Below are 20,244 nucleotides of genomic sequence, written 5' to 3'. Positions count from 1 at the left end.
TCTTAAACTTTACTTTAGAAGTTATTAAATCGAGGCAATTCAACAGGTGGGGTTGAGTCACATTTTGGTTCTATAATAACTATCACGGAACCAGTTCCGTGGGATCATCACTCTTTGTTTTGTATGGGGTTATTTGATTATCTGCAACTAGTTGTAAGTATAGCAATATTAAAAATGGTCTGGATTATAGCAATATTAATTTTTTTTAAACTTATTATGTTCAAAATGTATTTTAATATACTTAGTGATTATTATATTAAGAGAAATTGTTTAATATAAAAATAAATCTTCCCTTAAATTAAATCTCAATTATTTGATATAAAAACAATTACTATAATAAATTAAATAGTTTTGGAAGCAAATGAAAAATTATTTAGGAATTAATTTTCATAATATTTGGACATGTTTTATAAAATATTTTTTCTACTTTCTCTGCTATTCTATTTTAGTTAATTAATTTATGCAGATTAAAAAAATCATTTAAAATGAGTTGATATTTCAAATTTATAAACAATTGTATCAATTTATTTAAATTTTTTATTAAAATTTATTAAAATTTCAATAGTTTTTTTTTTCTATTTTGATTATTTTCTATTACTCTTTCTGTAAAAAATGATATTTTACATTTCCTAAAAATAATTTCCTCCATTATTTTTTAAAAAGTGTAAGTACATTACTAAAAGAAAATTAAAAAAAAAATATTTAATACTTTATAGATTTTTCTTGATAGACATAAAAAAAACCCGAGAAAAACGAAGATATATAAATAAAATTAGAGAAAAGCTTTTTGAAGAGATATATATAAATAATATCAGAGACAATAGGATGCTCCTAATGAAAATAGTTTTCTAATTATGAAACCTGCCATTTAATCATAACAGACTTTTAAAAAAAAAAATTAAATATACACTTCATGGGCAATAATGGATACATGCCAGACATAAGAACTAATAATGCACAAAAACCTAATAATTAAAAATTAATTTTATTAAAAATAATTAATAGCGGGTCGGGTTTAGGTAAAACAATCCGACCCGTTAACAAGTTGCCACGTCATAGCCCATCTGGACGCAAGCCAAAACAATCACGGCTTCTAGATCTCATCTGGTCCGTTCCGTCAGCAGCACCCGCCCTAAGACACGGTGTGCGTTTTCATCCGTCCGATCTCAATCGGACGGTTGAGATTACTTTCCAATTCCCAATAGTTTTCTTTTTTAGGTTTTCCTCTCTCTTCTCTCTCTCTCTCTCTCTCTCTCTCGTTTCTCTCTCTCTTTTGCCATTCAAATCTCATTGCCGACGTTGGTGGTGGCTGCCTTGGGGCCGTTTGCCCAAAATCGGCAGGAATTTCCGGAGATTTCACGCTCCCTTTGTATCAATTTGTACCATTGAAGCGTTTTTTGCCGTTGAGGTGGAATTGGGTTTTGTTGCTCTCTGATCAGGTGCGGGTTGTGGAATTCGATGTCGATTTGAGGTATTTTTCTTGAAATCTGTTTTAATTTTGATGTTTATCTTTGAAAGTTTTGTTTTTTCGGGTGTTTAGTTTGTCTTGTTAGTGTGGGGCTTGTAAAGATCGGATCTTTGTCATGAGTTGGGAATTAGAGGTGGGCTTTTTTTGGGAATTGATGAGAATTTATGGTCTTGAGGGTTTTAGTATAGGGAATGTTGTAATGACAAGTGCAAAATCAAGAGTTTGTTTCTTCATTGAATTTTTGTGATTGTGGTTGCAAGAAAGGTGAGTAGATTGATTGGTGCTCATTCACAAGTTCTCAATTTTCCAATGATCCAGCCTTTCTTTTCTTTCTCACCTTAAATATAGATTGATCGTCGGTAATTGCATGGTGATTTCTTTGGGAATTGATGAGAATTCATGATGTTGAGGATATGAGGAGAGGGAATGCTGTTATGAGAGGGTGTGAAATTAAGAATTCATTTCTTGATTGAAGTTACGTAATAGAGGTTGCAAGAACGGCTGTTGGATTTCTATGGAGCTCAATTCGCAGGTCCGCAATTTTGCAAGGAACTATCCTTTCTTTCTTTTCTCCCTCTTGGTGCTCGCGTACAAGCATTCTTCTGAGTTCAATATTTTGGTGGACCTTTGGCGTAAATGATTTTGTTTCTCCTTCTAGTTCATGTTGCCTTCTAAATTCTTTGGGATAAGGTGTTTGTCACAACTGCTATAACTCTAGGCTCACTCATCTGAAAAATAAATGTCTGTTCTTGGATTTGCCATTTAATTTTGTCATACTTGAGGGAAACACCATTTTTTGATTCACCTAGTCTCCGCTGAATCTTTCTTGTGCTTAATATAGTCAATTGGAACACATCATTATTTATTATTATTTTTTCCTTTTTAATCTGGCATATCTAGATCTGTTTCTTCTTTGAATGTTGTTAATTATATAAGCTGATAATAAGTGAAATATTTTACTGCAAACAGCATATTAGTCTTACACTTGACTGTTTGGAATGATATAGTTCTTTCTCGACACAAAAGGAGAATCACTTCAGCAATTTGCGTGCTAAATGTCAGTACAGTGAAACGGTGAAACTTTTTTTATCCAAACGGATAGAGATTTAGTAAGCTGTCTAACTTTGCCTTCTTGTTGGTAGGAGGGTATTTTCACTTAAGGTTTCATCGAGTTGGGTGTCTGAAGGTAACATTAAGTTGCAAATTTTTTTTCTCTTGAAACAAAACCATTTATTCACATGGTTGATGATTTTAAAATTTTGTATTTTGCAGAGTGACAATGAATGTTTTTGTTTGAGGTATGCTTATTGGATTAGCTTTGATTCTTTCCTTTTTGGTATATACTCTATTGTTGGTATGTTTGTGAAATGCATTCTTATGCTATTAACAACCTTTGTGGCCACCATATTGTTATTCATATTCAGGAGTGTAATGTTCAGAGAAGGAAATGACTCAGTCATGGTTAGATAATGCAAAGTTTTCCACGGCATCAACTTCAGCATCTGGGTCTTGTCCTGTATTTTTGCAATCGTCATCGAATTCTTGCTCACGGCACAGGTCAATATGCTGTCTTTTCCTGTACACAAATAATTTTTCATTACGCTCTTTGATCATAGCGGGTGTAGGTTTCAGTGTAAAGTTCTAATCTTTTATATATTGTTCAATCTGGTTTTACATGATTGACATGTCATTTTAATGCCAAATGGATGCAAAAGGGCACCCTATTTTCTTGGGTTTTTGTTTTCTTGCATTCTGAAGTGAACAAATATTGAAATGTATTTGTCTGAAGGAAACGTGTTCCTTGTGCCATGCTTTAAATAATGCGCTCATTTCTTTGTTCTTAGGAAACCATAATAGTGTTAGGTATGATGGTGGTCTTCCTGACTTTGTTACTTATGCCTATGATATATATATATATTTTGCTTCCTTATTGCAGAAATGTTTTTAAGCTGTTAGAATCAAGGGAGATATCTCCTCGAGGAAGACACTCCAAAAGGCTTTGGGGATTGCCTTCAAAAAACAGAGTTGATTGTACTGCGCCAAGATGTGAAATAACAGATGCAAGACATGCTCTTGTTTCTTGGTAAGCAATTTCTTGTGCTCTTTGATGATGAACAGTGCAGTCCTTCTTAGAATAACTAATTAAAAAAAAAATCCAAATGCCCATGAGAATCTGAAGAAACTGGCTTGAAATCTGAGTTTTTTTTACTTGATTCTTTACATTTTAATACTTGGAGTTGAACATTAGTTTCCACTGCTGATTGTGTAGAGCATTGCTTTTGCAGGGTAGAAGCAGAGTCCTTAAGGCATTTGTCTGCCAGATACTGTCCTCTTCTTCCTCCACCAAGGTCAACAATTGCTGCGGCATTTAGTTCAGATGGCAAAACACTTGCTTCCACACAGTAAGCTACACCTCTGCCTTTGCAGATATCAACCATAAAAACATCAATTCTCTCTCTCTCTCTCTCTCTCTCTTTTAATTATTCCTTTGCAATTTTTTTTTCTTTTTTCTCCAGTGGTGATCACACTGTCAAAATAATCGACTGCCAAACTGGTAATTGTTTGAAAGTGTTAAGCGGCCATAGGCGGACACCATGGGTGGTATGCCTGCATCTACTGCTATCTATAGCATTATTGCATTTCTTCCCATGTTTTATAATTTTATTGCCTTTCGGTTATTATCCTCTTTATTAATCTTAGCTATATCGATTGCTAATTAAAGCTGAGAAGATAGGAAAGACTAAGAGTGTGTCACGGCTATTAACTGTCCTGCTTGATGTTTTTGTTCCTGTTCTTGAATAAGACATCACCAACAAATGAATATTGCAGTAGTAAGAGTTAGAAAATTATTCAGCATGTACCAATAATAATGAACCCCGTTCTAAGATTGTGGGATGTCATGATGTTATATTGGACATAATCCTCTTCTTTATGCTTTTTAAAGAAGAGAATTTAGTTCTTCTATTAAAGGCTTCTTTGAAATGGAAATTGGTTTGAGAGATACTTGACAAAGAAACAGAGTAATTTTCAGATCATAGACAAGGGTTTTACTTAAAAAAATTTAAATTCAATTGCATATCCAGACATAAATACCATCTAGTATGTTCAGCTTTGGTTTATCGTGCATTTATCTTAAACTAACACAAGTTGCTATTTAACATTTCCCTTGTTTGTTATTTTAAATAGTTTAGGTCAGTCTTGTTATTCAATTCTTTAGCTATTGATTCTTTGGTCTATGTTGATTCTGTTTACAGTTGCTATATCCTTCTCAAGTTAGTCACTCAACTTCATTAATTTACTTCTTCGAAAAATCATTTGATAGTAATCATGTTTGTAGTGAGCTAATGAGTATTTTGGCTACCTGCAGGTTAGGTTCCATCCATTACGCCCAGAAATAATTGCCAGTGGTAGCTTGGATCATGAAGTGCGTTTGTGGAATGCTCATACTGGGGACTGCATAGGATCACGCGATTTTTGTAGTCTCTCATTCCTTTATACAGTGGCAAATAATAATTATTTGCCTGTTCCTTATTTTATACATGGTGTTTGATATAGATTTGAAGTACTTTTTTGATGTGCAGATCGTCCAATAGCATCTATTGCATTCCATGCCCAAGGAGAGATTCTTGCTGTGGCTTCAGGTCACAAGGTGAAGTAATCCTGACTTATTGGCCTTGATTAATTCCATATTCTCCAGGACAGATAGTTCTTGCTATTGGATTAGTTTTATCTTGAATGCCTTTGTGAGGGGTTTATTAACTCTTTACCACATGAATGTTATCCAGCTGTTCATATGGCATTACAACCGAGTAGGAGACCCTTCTTCTCCAACTATTGTGCTGAAGACAAGGCGCTCATTGAGGGCTGTGCATTTTCACCCTCATGCAGCCCCATTTCTATTAACTGCTGAGGTTGAGTTATATGTAGTGTCTAAATTGCCTTTTTTTTTTGTCTTCGTAAGTTCATGGGAATCTGACTAAATGGTTTTGTAGGTAAATGACCTGGATTCTCCAGATTCGCCATTGACTCTAGCAACGTCTGCTGGTTATGTGCAATATCCTCCACCTGCTGTCTTCTTTGCAAGTGCTAATTCTAGTCTCCGTCCATATGTTGAAGCCAAATTACCTCTTATGCTTTCCCCTTATTTATTCTGGCCAACAGTTATAAAAGAGGATGAAAGAACATCCTTTCAAGATGTTAACAGGGCTACCACTTCAGTCAATAACCAGCAAAGAGTCGAATCAACACGACCTTCGTATCCTAATACAGAGAGACAAAATGATTCAATGGCACCTATGGAGACATGCCCTGCAGAAATTCCTTGCTTGCAAAATGTAACAGAAGGTGCAAACAATAATTCTCTCTCTGATTCCATAATGGAAAATGCGGAAAACAATGATTCCCTACCTCCAAGTGGTCTTCAAAACAGCTCTTCTGCTGTCCCACCAAGTACTTACCAATTGAATGGAATGACTATTCAAATGCCAACCAGCCAATCTAGGTCTTTACCTGATGGTAGTCCTGTCGTCAATGCTTCACATCCTTTGGGCAATATTGATCTACAAATGCTTTCAAGAAGTGTAGAGACTGGGCATGTTCACCCATTTATTTCTTTCAGTGATCCTGCTTGCTGGGAGTTGCCATTCTTGCAAGGTTGGTTAATGGGGCAGTCCCATGCTGGCTTACATACTATGGGCCCTGTGAACACTACTGCCCAAGGAAATTTACCTGTGGTTCGGGGACCCAGCTCAAATTCAGCAGATTTACTCCATTCAAGGAACTTGGAGGCATTGCTGGCCTCTTCAGGTATACCGACTAATTATGGTCATACTAGGGGAAGTGGACGTAGTGCTTCTCGTCATCGCCCACGTTCTCGTTTGATTCCTCCAACAGGTTCTGGTGAAGGTGCTTCTTTTCCACACCCTCAAAACGATGTAGTGGATGCTCATCATGCCCCAAGCAACATTGAATCTGATATTTCCTCATCATTGGCCGCTGCTGCAGCTGCGGAGTTACCTTGCACAGTGAAGCTAAGAATATGGACACATGATATACAGAATCCCTGTGCTCCTCTCGATAATGATATCTGCCAGTTGACTATTCCGCATGCTGTATTATGCAGGTATATTTTCTCATGTGAGTTATGAATGTTTACATGTTATTTTATTTTTAAGTATAAGTTACTCTCGTTTCATGTGCAACTGCAAGGCTGGCTGTTTTTAATCATTTTATGTATGCCGGAGGATAGTGCATTTAGCATTGTAAATGTATTTATTTTCATATTTGAATATGGCCTTTCAGTTGAAGTTGTATCCTTTTTGCTATCAGTAGTCTTTTTGTCTCTTTAATTTTTTATTAGATACACTGGCTAAATTCTCAGTTAATAACATTATCATGTACTTGCTAATGGTGGGTTTTTAGACATTTTATTAGTTTGAAACTTTTATGCTTCCCTTTAAGCACATGATCATGCATTTTCCACTTGATGAGTCTGTGATGAGAACAGAATGTAAGTTAATGTTGTTTTCCCTTGAGTGCATGTTTATTTTTAATTTTTTTGTTTAACCACAACCCTGGACGCTCATATCTTATGCAGTGAAAACGTTAACAAAATATACTTTCTCATTAGAGATGCTTTTGCCTACTTGAGGTCATGTAGCAGTAATGCAAATCCAGGTCTATGATATTGGATCAATATTTTATTTTATTTTTCGGTGATTGTTTAGAATCTGAATTTTTATATTCTTCCTTGGTGATAGTCAATGTAGGCATTGGAATTTGGTTTGTGTGGCATTGCAAAGAATCAATTTTGCTAACTATTTCCATGTTTAATTGTTAATCTAGTTTCAAATATAAGTAGGCACACAATATTAATACTGATGTACTGAAGCCACTTTCCGCCTTGTGATGTCATGTATGTTCATAGTTAATGTTCTTTCATGATCTCAGTGAAATGGGTGCCCACTTTTCCCCATGTGGAAGATTTCTAGCAGCTTGTGTGGCATGTATGCTTCCTCGGTTAGAAGGTGATCCTGGATTACATTCACAGATGCACTATGATTCTGCCGGGGCTGCAACTTCTCCGACACGCCACCCTATTTCAGCTCACCAAGTCATGTATGAGCTTCGAATTTATTCTCTTGAGGAGGCAACGTAAGATTTTGAACTTCATAGTCTACTGCATTTATTCACCTAGTGTTTAATGCTGATCGTATTATTTTATGTTCTCCTGTTTGACTGTTTTGATGTGATGCAGTTTTGGATCTATTCTAGCTTCAAGGGCTATCCGAGCTGCTCATTGTTTAACTTCAATTCAGGTTAGCAGCTAAAATTGAATTCATTTCTTTTTTTCTTCTTATTTTGCATTTTATTTCTTTTGTTTTTTCATTTTTAGCCTGCAATATTTGGTTCCTTGGTATCAAGTCTATTCAAAGAATATAAAACAATTTGAGCTGGGTATGTGAAGCTGATGTAGGTGCAAAATGCATAGTTCTTTGTTTCACCCGAGCACAAAGGCCGGTTTGATATTTGTTATGGTTAATATATTTGTTGGCAGTTCCTATTTATATAGTGCCAACTTTATTAGGATTCTAGCTTTTGATCATGTAAGATTTCTTGGACTATTTAGTAGCCAATTTTGTGTGTATCAAATTGAATGACTTATGCCGGATCTAGAACATGGTGGTACTATCAATCATATAACTGAATCGTACCATAGGTTAATCTGAACTTGACTACCTCTTTGCCCTGTGTGATCACTGGTTTTATGTAAAGGAAATGTCTACTGAAAACTGATGGTTTTATGCTTTTTTATATGACATTAGTTACTTGGAGACACTAATTTGCTGCTTTTTAGGGTGAACTGTCATGCCTATATGATACTCTGCTCTTCTGAGGATATATTTAGAATTGTAAAAAAAATGTAATAGAATCTGGAAATTTGTAAATTTATTAAAAACTTGATCCACACAGCTCTTATTAGCTTGGTTAATGGCTGTAGTTCGTTTCAATTTCAGCAAGTTCAAAACATTTATATTGGTAATTAATGCCTGGCCTGCACATTTGCGATGCTGATGCCGTGAGCATTGTCTCATGTTGATGCAAAATCAGTTTTGGTTTCAGCTAGAGTTAGTGTCAATGCGCATGTATAAGAGTTCCACTTTCATGTTGTTAGTGAAACTATGCTTGATAAGTTGACAGGTTTAAATTGTAGATTGCCCATTTGTTGTTGTCATAGAGTTGCATTGTTAGTCTTCTATGGTGTTCTGGCTCCAATTGTAAATAGCTGGTGTAGTTAAGGATTCAAGGGTCATCAAGATGTGTTATTAAACTCTTTAATGTCATTTGCAGTTTTCACCCACATCAGAACACATATTATTAGCATATGGTCGCCGGCATAATTCATTATTGAGGAGCATCGTTGTTGATGGGGAAACTGCAATTCCTATTTACACTGTTTTGGAGGTAAATGTCATTGTTTCCTTATCCTTTCCTCACTTTTTAATGTGATAACATAGATTTTATTGTAGTAATTATCACTTTCTTAAGTTGCTTTAATTTGCTTGTATAACTTTTATTTTAAGTCAATATATTAGTGCATTTGGCACTTGTTTGACTTTAGTTACAGTGGAACTCGGAAGTGTCATACTATGGATGAGAAACATTTTCTATTTTATACTTTGTGTAATGTGTTTCTAAAGCTCTATAATGCCTACTTTTTGTTGATCTTTTTCTTTGCAAGTTTTTTTCCTGGTTGCTAACTGTTCACTGATTAAATCAACTGGAATTTGACAAGAAGTTTTTGTCAAGCAAAAAATTGTCTACAAGAGATGAAAGAAATTGACCGATGGTGGGTTTTCTTGAGAGATCTTATAAGATGATAATCCATATGATTTGCATATGTACTTTATTTACATTTATCTCCATGGCTTAGTCGATTTCCTCGAATGAAGTTCTCATCATTTATTTTTCTGTTTCTTAGTGCATATATTTTGTCAAGCCTTTTTGGTGTTAAATTGGTCACTGTTGTCCAGTCATCTAATCAGGCTGTAATTGATAATGTTTGTTGCTTATGTTCTAACAATCTACATGTAGTGAATACTTATTCGGATGCTTAGAGACTTGATTATAGCTTAAGGTCAAAGATTGTTAGTAGATGCTGATCTTGAAAGTTAAACTTGGGTCGAACTTTATGGTTTCCTTCAATTTGAAAATTTAGTAATAATGCTAAAACTAAAGCTGGAAAATCTTTTTTGTTTTGTGGTTTGTGAGTTTTTATGCTAAAAAGCTTCCTGATGTCCTCCCCAGGTTTATAGAGTTTCAGACATGGAACTTGTGAGAGTCCTTCCTAGCGCAGAAGATGAGGTTAATGTTGCCTGTTTTCATCCTTTAGTTGGAGGAGGCCTTGTTTATGGAACAAAGGTGAAATACTTGGAGCCTCATGTTTGTATTTCTCTCTTAAACTTATACTAATGTCTGGATACTGTTCATATTCAATGCAGGAAGGAAAGCTTCGGATTCTTCAGTATGATGGGTCGAATGGGGCAAATTGCAATGGATCAAATTTTTTCCTGGAGGAAAATATGCTTGAGGTAATGGCTATGGAGGCGAATATGCATGAGCTCAGCTTACCTGGAGCTCATTCTCATTGACTTCTTTAAACAACTCATTAGTATGAACAGATATTCTTGTTGTGACCGAGTCGCCATTCCTTTCAACAGTTTTTTATAGAAATTCTCATGAATCCTGTTTGAAATGGATCTGAAGGCATTACCCACTAATGCAATGGAGAACAAAACTGTTCTTTTCTTTTTCACCAGGAGTCACTGTGAGTCATTTGATGAAGTACATCCTCTTGGATTTAAACTATGCGAAATGGGACAAATTCTGGAAGGCACATTTTGCTTGTAGAAGTGGTAATGTTGATGGTCTTTATTCATAAGCATCTGCTAAAAATTCTAGAGTTTGAGGCTAAGGTCATTTCGAGTTTCTGTGGAGCATTCTGTTGGGAATTAATTCTTGGCATGTCCTAGATTTGCCACCCTTGAAATATTATTTTTCTAAACGGTGAGTTGCTGAAAAATGCTAATATATAGGGGCGTTTCAAAACTTCCTTTTATGCTGTGTAATTTGTTTATGATTTATTGGGTTTCACGGGTTTCTGAAATCCAAATTTGGAATTGTCATTCCACGTGAATCATGTGGTCGTCACTTAAACCATGAACAATTTATACTCTTAACCCTATTTTGTCGTGCTTTGTTCAAGCTAGTGATTTCAGTTTAATTTTTGTTTACGTGGGGTCGATCTATATGTGGGTCACACCCGACCGGTCAACCTGATCCCTCTAACCACATGGGATGAAATTAATTTTCTCATGTGAAATTAGAATTTGGAGGTGAATCATAATAGTAAAGAAACAAGTGCCATGATTATGAAACAGTAGGATTTGGATCCATAATCCATTCTGTAGGTCCTGTGATATCTGATATCAATTATGGAACAACCAAAATATAGCTTGCTACTTTGTTACTCCGCTTTCCAGTTGTGCTCATGCATCTTCTTTTTAACCTTTTATGTCCCAGTATTGTCTTTTAACAACTTTAGTGCTGGATTCTTTAATATAGATAACTGAAATGACGCATTTTGTGGTTTCTGATTTTTTTGCTTATCTAATAATCATTCATTATGATCATAAAATCAATGAAGTCATCGTCTGGTTAACCAGTTGATTCTGTTTTTACAATTTATTTATTTATTTTTTTACTCCACTTTTATACTAAGTTACTCTGGCAATGACTTTTCCCATGTGTTCTAGGTTCAGAAGTATGCCCTAGAATGTTGAAGAGTAGCTTCCACCCTACCCTGGGTTCAGTGACTGCATACTCTGCTTATGGTACCAAATCTTGGCTTTTTCTGCCAAGCAATTCTACTCTATATGTCAAGTTCATCTTGTAGAACTCTTGATGTATTAATGTGGTTGTTCTTGTTAATTATAGTTTATGAATTCAGATCAACTTTTGCATGATTTGTTCGACATTTATGCCAATTGGACTAAACCAAAATGCTTTTCGTAATCATAGATAATTTAATCTTACCATCAATAATTGGCTCTCATGGATGATGTGTATTCATTGTGTGTTTTTCTTTGAGTTCAGGGACTGACATGCTCAACATGGCAGACAATTTCATCCCTTACTTTGAGATCACTCACCGACGAAGTTCATAGTGCTTTCTTTCTGTTGTAATCTCAAACCTTTAATGTGTTTTCTCTTTTGAAAGACTAACATGATGTCGTTTGTTTACGATCAATACCATGATTGCCTCTGAAAATCAGTCTGGTTAAAATACCACATGTTCCGTTTTATCATCGTTTTCTATGTACATTACAAAGTAGTTGTTCCGGTGGTCAAACTATGTTTTCGAGTATTTTTCTGCAGTTTTAGTGTTGCTATTAATTTCATGCAAAAAGTGGGTAGGATGCTTTTTTGAATGTGCAGATGGGGGGAATTGTTTGTGTATAATACTATAATTTGATTGGTCAGCCTCAGGTGCTGGATGGATAGCAACAAGACTCTGATGATTTGGATGGAATCTATGGCCAAAATTAACTGCAGATATTCTCTGGATTTACTGCAGAAATGCTGACAAAACTTTATTTCTCTTGATGTCTGTATTTTGTGTTTGTGTTTTTTAGCTGGAGTGGTCTAGTGATTCTTGTGAAGATTTTTGTTTTTTTTGGTCTGCACTTGAATCTTTGATGGATGAGCTCTTTTGTTTTTGTTTTTTGTTTTTGTTTTTTTATGTTTTCTTCTTTTGTGTTTTTACAGATAAACCCTCGTAGAAATCTGAAACTATGTGGTTACAGTACGGATTTCGCATCAACTGTTGTCTAAACAAATTTTAACCGTTCAACTCTAGTTTTAAAACTATTAGATTTGCGGTGATAATAAAAAAAATTAAAACTTAAAATTAATCAATCTATTAAATCTTAATTAACATTTATTGTAGTTTTTGAATTTGTATTGTGCTCAACTGCGGGAGTTTGTTTTTGTATTTTTTGCTAAAGAGATGAGTTTAAATCTCAATTTATGTAAAGTGGGATATAAATGTATTGAATTAGTAATTTTATGTTTATGCATGTCTAGAGATGCGGTATGTTCGTAAAAAATTAATTAATTAAAAATTAAGTATACATATATCACAAATATTTTTTTTATAAAATATAAATATATATATATATATTTTAAAAAAAGAGAAACCGAAAAGAAGTAACTATGCAGTATATCTATGATACATGCCAAATGTTAAGTGTTTAGAGTTGCACACCTAAATGGTATAAAATGATAATAAAAATATTTAATCAATTTGTTCACTTTTTTTGTTAAATAATAATATTGGACTTTGATGTATTTATATAAAAATCTCAATTTCTCTTGGTTTATTAGAAAATCACAAAGAATCGTCTTCTTGAATTGCATCTCTATGAGAGTTTCTTAAAAGAATTTTTTTAAAAAAAAATTTATTTTGAGTTACTAATTTTTATAATTTTAATTAAAAAATTGAAAAATTGGGTCACATTTCATTTGGTCATTTTATTTTTCTCTTTTATTTTTCAGCAATAAATATCTGAAATAATTGATAGCATGTGAACAATCAAACTGGTCCGAAGGTGGACAACCAACTTAGAATTGAATGCATATCATTACCACACAAAGAAAATGATACCTTTGGGATGTAAAGCTTCAATGAAGCACTACTATATATATATATATATATATATAAACGAAAATGCATGATATGTAATAATGAGATTTTATAGGGGTATATATTAAAATAAAAGTGGATTTTCCTATTATATTTACAGGGACATTGAGAGATATCTCTAAATTTCAAATTTAGGGACGTCATATATTACTGTTGGATTTACATCTAACTGTTACCATTATCCCATGTATAATATCATACAATATCGACCAATTCTAAATAATACAATAAATAAAAGTATGTGTATAGTTTCTGTACAAATAATAGCCGTTAGATGATGATCTCTAACGGTTAGTATCAAATATTTAAAAATAATAATAATTCTGCATATATTTTTCCATATATATATATATATATATAAACTTGAATCAATGTCTTAAAACCACACATGGAACTTCATATAAACACCAAGAAGACAAATTTGTCCAAGAAAGCTATTCAAGAGGGTTCATTTTTAAATTTTCAATTAAAGAAGAAGATGGGTGTTAGGTTCATCCCCTCATGAATGGCTATAATCTATCACTATTTATTATTATTATTTTTTTTTCATTTTATATTTTAAATGGTTGGTTACACATGAATTTAGCATGCCGTGGTCAAGGTTTAGTCCATTAATGCATGCATTTGTATATGTGCAAGTGATACATAGTACCTAGAATAAGTGACAAATAATAAGTTCATGGTCAAATCTTTGTCCAATTGTTATTTAATGTAGATGTTTATAAGGAAGGCAAGTGATATTTGGTATCCAAAATAAGTAATTAACTAAGTACTCCATCCGTTTCTTTTTATCTGTAATGAATAACCGAATCTCACATACCAGTAAATTTAATTATTTCATAAACTTTTATAAAAAATTTGTTCTCTTTCTAAAATTATCCATAATTTATACCTTCACATTTCTCTCTATTTAATTTGCAAAGTTAAAAATCGAATAAAAGTGTTAGGTAATTTTTGGATAATAAATGCTTTTTAGATATTAGAAAAGTGACAGATAAAAAGAACACTAGTCATAGCATGATAAAAAGAACAAAGGGAGTACTTTACAACTTAATCTCATACATAAATATTCTTTAAAATTTCTTTACAATTCTAGCAACATGATTACTAAGTATTATTTAGTCTAAACAATGGTTTTTTTTTTAAAATCTCCGAAAGTAACCACTAACTTATTTTGTTTAGAAGGAAATGGGTGGATGTGTACAAGTGAGTGAATTTTTTTTTATTAAATAAATGCAAGCAATTTTTTTTTTATTAAAATCTTCATTTAAAAGGTGTTATTTTTGTTTTTTAGGTGTCCAATGTTATATGTATGGTAATCTTGTAGGAATTTTGTATGGACATGTTTAGTGAAAATTTTTATTTTATTTTATTTTTTAAATTTAGATAATTTTAATTTTAAGAGACTTTTTTTTTATCAAGAATTTAATGAGGAGATGAATCATATAATTTTATCTTTATGATTCAAAAGATATTTTACTAAAACAAAGTTGGATTGGGTTACTAAAAACATTTTTAATCATTTAATTTGTTTATTTTAATATTATTCATACAAATTACACCACGTGGATAAATAATAATAAATATTCTTTTATCTTGGATAAGCTCTCAATTAAAAATTTTATTTTATACAGATAGAATTATTTTTTATTGGCAAGATTATCTAGATGATATTTCCAAACTTACATGTTTAACTCCCACAAAAATCATATAGAAACAAACTAATATATATATATATATATATATATAGTTTTAATTCTCAACCCACAGGCCAAATCCAAATCAAGGAAACATTAGAAACCAATGTTTATTTATTTTACAAAACTTCATTTCAAGAACTAGAAAACTGAAACAGGAATATAAGAGATCTTAAACTCTCAATTTACAATGAATATGAGAAATCTGTGTAAAATACACTTTTTCTCCCATCTAAAAATACATAATAGAGAGATTTATATCTAAATTTATAAAATATTATAATCGGTGCACTTTTATATCTGCCAGCTCTTTCACTAACAAAGTTTATTTTTCTCCTTTTTTTTAAAAAAATAAAATAAATAAAATAAAAATTAGTACTATGGTATATTCTCATTGTACTACAATTCCTTTTCCATCCTCACCATCCATTAACATCTCAACCGTTCACATTAATCCCCACCATTATATATATATATATATATATCATAAAATGGACAAGTAAATTGTCATGAACAGACACATTCAAAAAATTGAGCTCTACAACACTCAATTGTATGAGTTAAAATTTAAAACCCATTTTTTATATAAAAAATAGATTCGATGTTAATTGACAAAATAGCCCTTGAACACTATCGATAACCTCAAACCTTGGAATGTGAGCAAAAACAAAAACATACATATAAAGAGAGAGAGAGAGAGAGAAAATAAAAATAAAATTAAAAATAAAAGGCCCTTCATTCATTCATGATTCATTAAAATTAATTCATAGAGAGTCACAGAAAGAAGATATTACTTTGAAGGAAGGGATATATATATATATATCATGAATATGGTCAAAAGGAGCATTCAAAGCTCAACCAAGAGAACAATAAATAACATTACTTTGAAAGGCACCCACATTGACTAGTGGGGTTAACTTTGACTAGCAAGACAGAAATAGAGAGGGAGATATATATCATCATGCAAACCGTCCAAAATGAAAAACTTAAACAAAGCTTTTGCTTACCTTAATATATATATATAATAATAATAAAATCTAAAAACAACTCATGATAATAATAATAATAATATATAATTAAGCATAGAAATTAAAAAAAAAAAGAAAAAAGAATTACTAATGAGAAGAATCAAACTTGTAGTGTTTGTCAACAGCAACATCCCCAGTTTGGTTCAGCGCCGATCAACAATGCTGTCAACGAAATATTATCGTAATTTTGACCAATATATATGTATTAAGGTAAGCAAAAGCTTTGTTTAAATGCTGATTGGCACAGTACTCGCGCGACCATGCATGATGCTATGTTATATCGCTCGCTTCAAGCAATATCTTCTTTGTGGGCTTCAGTGTTTTGACAATTCATGAATGAAGGGCTTTATTTGGTTACCTGACCACTACTCTTTCTGTGTGTCGAAGGCTGGCTTCTCGGTGGCATCGAATCTGACGCACAAAAAACAAATTCAAACCCTGGCGTGGTGTTGCCAAACTCGGGCCCAGATATTGACTGTTATATTCTTGCCGCTGTATTAATGGTGAAGTTATGTGACGAATAATGTTGAGGGCGAAAGGGCCAGCAGTACAATGAGCTCTGGCCTGGCTTTTATTTTATTTATTTTATTTTTAAGGAAAAGCAAACTTTGACAGGTAAACTGACGAATGAAGTGCACCGATGTAATATTTTATAAATTTGAACCGCCGTCTCTATTATTTTGAATGGAGAAAAGTGTATTTTACAATTTCTCGCCAGCAAATCGCCGTACCGAGTTTGCTGTTCTGGGCTGGAACACTACAGACCAGTTTTTGGCAAATAAATGAAGCATTGATTTCTAATGTTTGATAAAACTGCTGTATATATATTGATTTTGTTTCTATGATTACGTGAGGTTATCGCGCGAGACTGATGTCTCTGGCTGTCTTGCCCGGTAAACTCAGATCTGAAATAAGGTGCACGGTGAGGCTTGTCAAGCAATATTTGTTCCGTGGTGGCTGTTACCAGCGAATGACCCGCAGCAACGATCCATCTTTGTTTAATAGTATCTTTTAGTTGAATAAAGAACCATTCTCTTCCTCGATAAATTATTGATAAAAAAATAATATATTAGAAATGGTATCAAGTTGAAATAAAATAAAATAAAAATTTTCTCGCTGTATCATACAAGTCCTGACCTACCACATGTGTTTTGATGGACACCCTAAAAAAATGACAAACAAAAAGCACCTTTAAATAAGATACTAATAAAAAATTGCTGCATTATTTAATAAAAATTCGCACTACACATCCACCATTTGTGTTCAAACCATAACACTTGTAATATGTTGCTGAAATGTAAAGCCCCAAAAACAACATGGGTTTAGTAACGAAAAATGTACCGCTTTGCACAACGTCGTGGGCGTCGACCGTTTTAACTGTCAAAGCGTTTATTGACTTTCGAGAATTGCAGCGGCGATGTAGATGATACAGAAACGAGGCCTATGGGTTGGCAAGCTAGCCAGAACAAAACGTAGACCATTGTGGATGCGACAAAAAAAGCGGTGCACCCAGGCCTTATCGCCCCATAGCTGTCTACGTTAATAACTGATTGAACGGGTGACCATGACCGTATTGTCGCCTCCCCAGGCCTTGCACGCTCTGAAAGCACGTGCGTTAATGGTTAACACTGCGGCCAACCCTGTAAAATGAAAAAGTAACTTAATAATATAGGGTGGATTATAGCCATTCATGAGGACAAACCATCTTCTTCGACGAGGCTGGTGACCTCTTGATAACTGGCGTTCATTGTCTTGGTGTTTATGAGGGGATTCCGTAATATTTAATTGATTCGAGTTCTTCTTAACAACCTTGAACTCTTTGTGCGAGATATTATTATTTTAGTATTTGATCTTGTGGATGAGATGCGTCGTATTGTTGCTCTTGACTTATACGCTCTTTGTTGTGCATTGTTAGGGGTATTTGGGAGCCAGGCCGTTGTGATGGACAATGGCGATTAGATAGTAACCGATGTATGGCGATCACTGAAATTGGTGAAGATATCTCGTATCTAATAAGGAAAATCCACTTTTATTTAATATAAAAATCTCGTTGATACATGTCATGCATTTTCGTTCTGTATGCTATATATATAATTAACTAGGTGGCTTTACATCCCAAAGGTATCATTTTATTGATATTTTAATGACCTCGTCCAGTCGGGATGGGTGACTCCTGCTCAGTTTGATTCGCCTTATCGGTGTTCGAATGTTTGTGCTGACAAGGGAAAGGCAAGGCGATAGTGGTGTGGGCAATTTTTCGGTGCAGTGAATATGAGATTGACCAGCTCGGCATGGGCCGCGATGACCGCACCTGATGAAGACGTTCTTTGTAGACCTCTAACGGAGAAGGGCCACAAGCCATCGAAATCAGCCTGTTGTATTTGACCAAAGTGAACAAACGGAATGAAATGACACATTGTCATTTATTTCACTGCTTCATATGTTGTATTTTTTGTAAAAATATTTTGTGATAGTATTATCGCGGTACGGTGGTGTTCTGTTATCGCATCTGGGCGCCATAAACTGCAGTTCAGCCGTTTATATCTGCGCAACTCTTCATCGCGGATTGGCCTGACCAGATAAAAACTTCAATAAATTGGTGGGCCCCAACCAATTACGAATTTTAATTTTTGTTGACATCGCCCGCCAAATCAAAGGTGCGAACAGTTGATGGGGTAAATGCTGTATTTCACATCAGTTCGGACTCTACGGTTGTGAGCACTGAAGAGACATGAAACAGGAAGGGCTCGTCCGTCGGGCTGAGGTGCTGAGGGCAAACAAGGGTGCAGAGGCTCTGGCCCTCCGTGCCTGAGCCTGGCAGACGCTCAGGGGGCGTCGGCTGCTGATGGGAATGCGGTGAGCTGACCGTGGGTGTCCGTTCATCGGGTGTGGGCCGTCGGCACCTGTGACCATCAAGTGCTCAGCACGGCGCGTCCTACCACTTTTGCGTGGGTGGTAACGGCATAAAATACTCGGCCTCGGTTTGACCGCGGGCTGGCTGCGCTGTGATGACACATGAAGGCGATAAACCGAGGTTGTGATGTTCGCTCCGGGAACGGTGGCGTCTGACTCAAGCACACAATGACCACGTCTCCGTGAGACCAATTATTGATGGTCCGCCAGTTGACGTTTTTGTTCGGTCGGTGTACGAACCCGGTGCGAGCCATGAGCGCAGTTGGCGGGAACGACCTGGCCATCGGGTTCTACGGATCGAACCCGGTGTAAACAGGTGTGGCGAAAAACTTGGTTGTTGCCGCGGGCGGTGCGCTGAACGGGGCGGGGTGAGCCTCTTCAGCGTTGGGGCGAGCCTGGGTGTGGAAATGGGTGAGTGGTGGTCAAAAAACAGGTAAATAAATTGTAAGGCTGAGATCGGCTGATTACCAGGCGACAATGCGGTTCTGGGTGTCTGGTCGTTATGCCTCGGCAAAATGAGGCACCGAAAGGGAATCGGACACGCTAAAGGATATAGTGACTGGAGGCAGACAGTGACGAGCCTGTCGGCTGGGACCCAGAATGGATTGTGGATCAGTTCGCAATCGGCACTTGTTCTTTACTGTTGTGATTCGCCTCAGTTCCCAATTTCACGTGAGGTGAATGTGTTGGAGGGATCGGCAGGCACAGGATGGAAGCTGGTCATGAGCAGACGAAACGTTGTTCGTGGTTAGTGACGACAATTCAAATTTTGGTTCAGAGGAGAACCAAAAAGTAAGTATTAAATCATGAGCAGGCCACGCAACAGGTTTTGAAGCATTATCTGTGGCGTTTTCGACGGCAAATTGACGGAGTCGGGACATCTGCAACGAAATAACTTTCCGCGAAACTTCGAGGTGAGCAACCTCAGGCTCTGGGGCCACAACGGTGTATATGAGGCAGACCGTCGGCGACCGCTGAATGTTGGCTGAGGCCCCGCCAGGCGTTGCGCAGGGTTTGGAAGTCAGGGATAACTCGTCCAGATGAGCTGGGTGCTCCTGGGGTTGAAGGTTGGTTCGTTATCAGGCCGTGGGTGAATGATGTGCCTCAGATCCGTTTTCAGGCGGGTCGCCCGAGGGCTGCCAGGCTGGGTGAAGGGCCGTTCTGTTGGTCTGGTTGGCCGCAGTTTAAGGATTGATGAGGAATGTTCCGGGCGACCGTGCATCGGTCTCCGCCGTGGCGCGTGCCTCGGGTGATCCTGAAGAGACCGAGGCTTTCCTTCACTGCGTTGGTTAGTATGGTTTGAGAGGCTACAAACGTGAGACTCCAGTGTTCTGCTGTTCCATTTCCTCACTCGCTAAAAGGATGAGCAACGAT

At 35.5% G+C, this 20,244-nt stretch overlaps 1 protein-coding gene across 5 annotated transcripts; it reads left to right on the top strand.

Moving 5' to 3' along the window:
• The first annotated feature begins 1,236 nt into the window (after positions 1 to 1,236).
• On the top strand, positions 1,237 to 11,832 carry LOC120275515. Of its 5 annotated transcripts, none has more exons than XM_039282156.1 (20): positions 1,237 to 1,471; positions 2,476 to 2,525; positions 2,611 to 2,654; positions 2,741 to 2,766; positions 2,893 to 3,025; positions 3,405 to 3,551; positions 3,754 to 3,870; positions 3,985 to 4,069; positions 4,836 to 4,944; positions 5,050 to 5,117; positions 5,254 to 5,379; positions 5,461 to 6,590; positions 7,418 to 7,621; positions 7,725 to 7,785; positions 8,819 to 8,932; positions 9,776 to 9,889; positions 9,970 to 10,059; positions 10,288 to 10,383; positions 11,290 to 11,361; positions 11,624 to 11,832. In XM_039282156.1, exons 5-18 carry the CDS (start codon positions 2,916 to 2,918, stop codon positions 10,297 to 10,299), a joined length of 2,487 nt encoding a protein of 828 aa, XP_039138090.1. In that variant the 5' UTR covers positions 1,237 to 1,471; positions 2,476 to 2,525; positions 2,611 to 2,654; positions 2,741 to 2,766; positions 2,893 to 2,915; the 3' UTR covers positions 10,300 to 10,383; positions 11,290 to 11,361; positions 11,624 to 11,832. The 5 variants fall into 5 exon arrangements, with proteins under 5 accessions (XP_039138090.1, XP_039138082.1, XP_039138071.1 ...); XM_039282148.1 differs by having other exon boundaries at positions 11,284 to 11,361; XM_039282137.1 differs by lacking the exon at positions 10,288 to 10,383 and having other exon boundaries at positions 1,237 to 1,439; positions 11,284 to 11,361.
• The last annotated feature ends 8,412 nt before the right edge of the window (positions 11,833 to 20,244 follow it).

The sequence above is a fragment of the Dioscorea cayenensis genome, chromosome 2 (assembly GCF_009730915.1).
Source record: "Dioscorea cayenensis subsp. rotundata cultivar TDr96_F1 chromosome 2, TDr96_F1_v2_PseudoChromosome.rev07_lg8_w22 25.fasta, whole genome shotgun sequence".
Classification (NCBI taxonomy): Eukaryota; Viridiplantae; Streptophyta; class Magnoliopsida; order Dioscoreales; family Dioscoreaceae; genus Dioscorea; species Dioscorea cayenensis.
This window is presented reverse-complemented; position numbering and strand designations above follow the sequence as displayed.